Source organism: Numida meleagris, unplaced genomic scaffold (genome assembly GCF_002078875.1).
Source record: "Numida meleagris isolate 19003 breed g44 Domestic line unplaced genomic scaffold, NumMel1.0 unplaced_Scaffold308, whole genome shotgun sequence".
Classification (NCBI taxonomy): Eukaryota; Metazoa; Chordata; class Aves; order Galliformes; family Numididae; genus Numida; species Numida meleagris.
In genome coordinates this window covers 31339-35103 of record NW_018364546.1, presented here as the reverse complement: position 1 = coordinate 35103, position 3765 = coordinate 31339, and the positions used below count along the sequence as shown (strand labels likewise).

Genomic DNA, 3765 nt, shown 5'->3' with positions numbered 1-3765 from the left:
TGCTCCTCAGATCTTGGCAGAGTGGAAGCAGAAGTACGAGGAAACGCAGGCTGAGCTGGAGGCCTCCCAGAAGGAGTCTCGCTCCCTCAGCACGGAGCTGTTTAAGATGAAGAATGCCTATGAGGAGTCCCTGGACCACCTGGAAACGCTGAAGCGTGAGAACAAGAACTTGCAGCGTAAGTCGCTCAGCCTCTCCTGCTGGCAGGGCTTTCTCAGAAGCTTGTCTGCCCCCCTCTCCACCTGGGTCTGTGCCTGCAGTGATGAGAGGAGACCTGTTTTGCTGGTGTCACAGGGCCTTTCCCTTTATGCTCATTATCTGACCATGCAATTTTTCACTCTTCTCTGCAGAGGAGATTTCTGACCTCACGGAGCAGATTGCAGAGGGAGGAAAGGCAATTCATGAGCTGGAGAAGGTCAAGAAGCAGATTGAGCAGGAGAAGTCTGAAATCCAGGCTGCTCTGGAGGAAGCTGAGGTGCGTTCTTTTTTCCTTAACTGCTCACCTACAATTATATTACTATAATTGTTTATTAAACATAGATTAGAAACCTTAATATAATTTATGAAATTATATGCATTTAATGATAACTTCCAAGCACAGGAAGCTTAAGGTGTTAAACATAATTACAGTCTTCCATTATATAGCAGTCCTTTTCTTTTTTTTGTGCAGTGATGATGCTATGCAGCAGCCTATATGGGATTTTTTTTTTTAGTCTCTATGCCATTTAATTTATTAAGTGGTTTTTCATTTAGTCAGTGATGTTTTCTTTGTATTATTATTTTTTTTTCTTTGATTTGATTTGATTTTTTTTTTCTTAGGCCTCCTTAGAACATGAAGAGGGGAAGATTCTGCGCCTCCAATTGGAGCTCAACCAGATCAAGTCTGAGATTGACAGGAAGATAGCAGAGAAAGATGAGGAAATTGATCAGATGAAGAGAAATCACCTCAGGATTGTGGAGTCCATGCAGAGCACCCTGGATGCTGAGATCAGGAGCAGGAACGAAGCCCTGCGGCTGAAGAAGAAGATGGAGGGAGACCTGAATGAAATGGAGATCCAGCTGAACCATGCCAACCGCATGGCTGCAGAGGCACAAAGGAACCTGAGAAACACACAAGGAGTGCTCAAGGTATGTCTGAACCAAAGATGTGCTCACCATTTTCTCATATTGCTAAATTTTTTCCTGTCTTCTATCAGTTCCACAGTGATGTGAAAATAGGAAATAGGAAAATAGGAGGAACATGCCTCACAGTGTCTCATATCTCCTACCAGGATACCCAGCTACATTTGGATGACGCTCTCAGGACACAGGAGGACCTGAAGGAGCAGGTGGCCATGGTGGAGCGCAGAGCAAACCTGTTGCAGGCTGAGACTGAGGAGCTACGGGCAGCCCTGGAGCAGACAGAGCGCTCCAGGAAAGTGGCTGAGCAGGAGCTTCTGGATGCAAGTGAGCGTGTGCAGCTCCTCCACACTCAGGCAAGTCCATGGGTTGAATGCATCTAATCATTAAACCTATTCTCATTTTTTAATAAGTACATAACTTCAACAGACCTCTACCATAACTATTATCAGCAAGAAATATTCTTCATATAAAAAACTTATAGATATCTAAGTAGGGAAATTGTTTTTTACTGAATATGAGAGATGATATGTATGTACATGTTATATCTGCTGCATGTTTTTTCTTCAACAGAACACCAGTTTAATCAACACCAAGAAGAAACTGGAATCAGATATTTCCCAAATTCAGAGTGAAATGGAGGACACCATCCAGGAAGCTCGCAATGCTGAAGAGAAGGCCAAGAAGGCCATCACCGATGTGAGTTGGAGCACTCCTTCACTGCTGATGGTGGATGCATTCTCCTCTCAAATATCTCCAGTCACAAAGTGCCTGTGATTTGTTCTTCTCCAGGCGGCCATGATGGCAGAAGAGCTGAAGAAGGAGCAGGACACCAGCGCCCACCTGGAGAGGATGAAGAAGAACCTGGACCAGACAGTGAAGGACCTGCAGCTCCGTCTGGATGAGGCAGAACAGCTGGCCCTGAAGGGAGGCAAGAAGCAAATCCAGAAGCTGGAGGCCAGGGTGCGTAGGACTGGTATTTGTGCAATCCCAGGTCAGAGATAGCAGGGAAGCTCCAGTGATGGGTTTCTCATTGCAGGTGCGGGAGCTGGAAGGGGAGGTTGATGCTGAGCAGAAGCGCAGCGCTGAAGCCGTGAAAGGTGTGCGCAAGTACGAGAGGAGGGTGAAGGAGCTGACCTACCAGGTAAGGCATGAAGCATAAAGCTTTCACATTCTCCTCACAACACACTATGCCCAAGGGCATGTGTTTTCAAACCCAATTCTCTCTCTTCCCTTCTTACTAACAACTTTAGTCAGAGGAAGACCGGAAGAATATTCTCAGGCTTCAGGATCTGGTGGACAAACTACAAATGAAGGTTAAATCCTACAAGAGACAAGCTGAGGAGGCTGTAAGTACCATGTTGAGTGGGATCAACAGTCATTTTCCAAGGGAGAATTACACACTGGGTTATAAGCATAAATACAGAATTAGTTTTTTGTAAGGTTTAGTGGTCAGCTGTGAAGTTTGACTTCACAGGAGTGAAGGGTTTGACTTTACAGGAGTGTCATGAATAACTGAGATTGAGGAGGGTTATGTTTAAGCACTGATAGAATGGAGATAAGAAGTCTATGCGATAACCTGGCAATGACCTGACAGACCTCAAGATGCAGGAACAGGAGGACTGAAACCCCTATCATGGTTCCTCAACACCAATTCCCTTTCTCTGCACAGGAGGAGCTGTCCAATGTTAACCTCTCCAAATTCCGTAAGATCCAGCATGAGCTGGAGGAAGCTGAGGAGCGGGCTGACATTGCAGAGTCACAGGTCAACAAGCTCAGAGTGAAGAGTCGGGAGTTTCACAGTAAGAAGATAGAAGAGTGAGGATGTCATGAGGCAGCAAAGTGGCCTGAGGAATGCACAAAATGTGAATCCTCTGTCACTTTCTTTTACAATGTCTATGTAAACATGTCAATGTCTAGAGAATAAAGTATGTAGATTACTTTGCATACACAGCCGAAGCAGTGGTGCTCTTTGTCAGAATTCAAGTCTAAAGTTACTAATGTGTGTGGTTTTTCTCAAAAGATGTTTCCAAGAACAATTAATTTGATAGAGTAGAACTCTAACTGTTGTAAAATTTATTGCCAACAGAGCAAGCAAATTTTTGCAGCACTCTACTGTGTATCCCAACAACATAGTTTTAATTTAATATTTGAATTAGTTTCTACAAGAAGAAATGTTTAAGGGTAAATAGCAAGGGGAACTGTTTTTTAGTATTTAAAACTTGAAATGGGAACAACTCCAGGAACATGACAGTATGAAAGGAATCTCTTAGCCTGACACTATAAGAAAACAGTGCAACACTGAACATGCTAGCCATTCCTACCTGTCCTCGTTTTGCAGCTAAAAGCCAGTGTTCTCCAACCCTAATAGAGTAATAATTAAAAGAAAATAAAAGGGTAAAACTGTAGAATAACATGTGGGAAGGACAAAAATGAGAAAAATTAGGCTATGAAGATAATCTTCAAGGCACACAGGATGCTACTGACTGCAGCTGTTCTTAGCAGTGAAGCAAGGGGTCTCTGCAGCTTTAGCAGGCAGTACCTTTGGATCTCACTAGAAGATCTACTCTGAAGCAAAGAATGTTGTAATCTGGGGCACTTGTAAAGAGACGCCATTGCTTCATTTATATGGAATAGGAGTTTTACAG

General features: G+C 43.7%; 1 protein-coding gene across 1 annotated transcript in view; it reads left to right on the top strand.

Annotated features, from left to right (window-relative positions):
• The window catches only part of LOC110391155 (myosin-1-like), a 17735-nt gene extending 14750 nt beyond the window's left edge, over positions 1–2985 (top strand). The window contains exons 26-34 of the mRNA XM_021382900.1: positions 3–176; positions 349–473; positions 818–1126; positions 1270–1473; positions 1691–1816; positions 1910–2080; positions 2157–2261; positions 2371–2466; positions 2790–2985. Of these exons, the coding sequence (XP_021238575.1) occupies positions 3–176; positions 349–473; positions 818–1126; positions 1270–1473; positions 1691–1816; positions 1910–2080; positions 2157–2261; positions 2371–2466; positions 2790–2939 (1460 nt within the window). The 3' untranslated portion in view covers positions 2940–2985. The remainder of the gene's footprint in view (positions 1–2; positions 177–348; positions 474–817; positions 1127–1269; positions 1474–1690; positions 1817–1909; positions 2081–2156; positions 2262–2370; positions 2467–2789) is intronic.
• Positions 2986–3765: the final 780 nt, after the last annotated feature.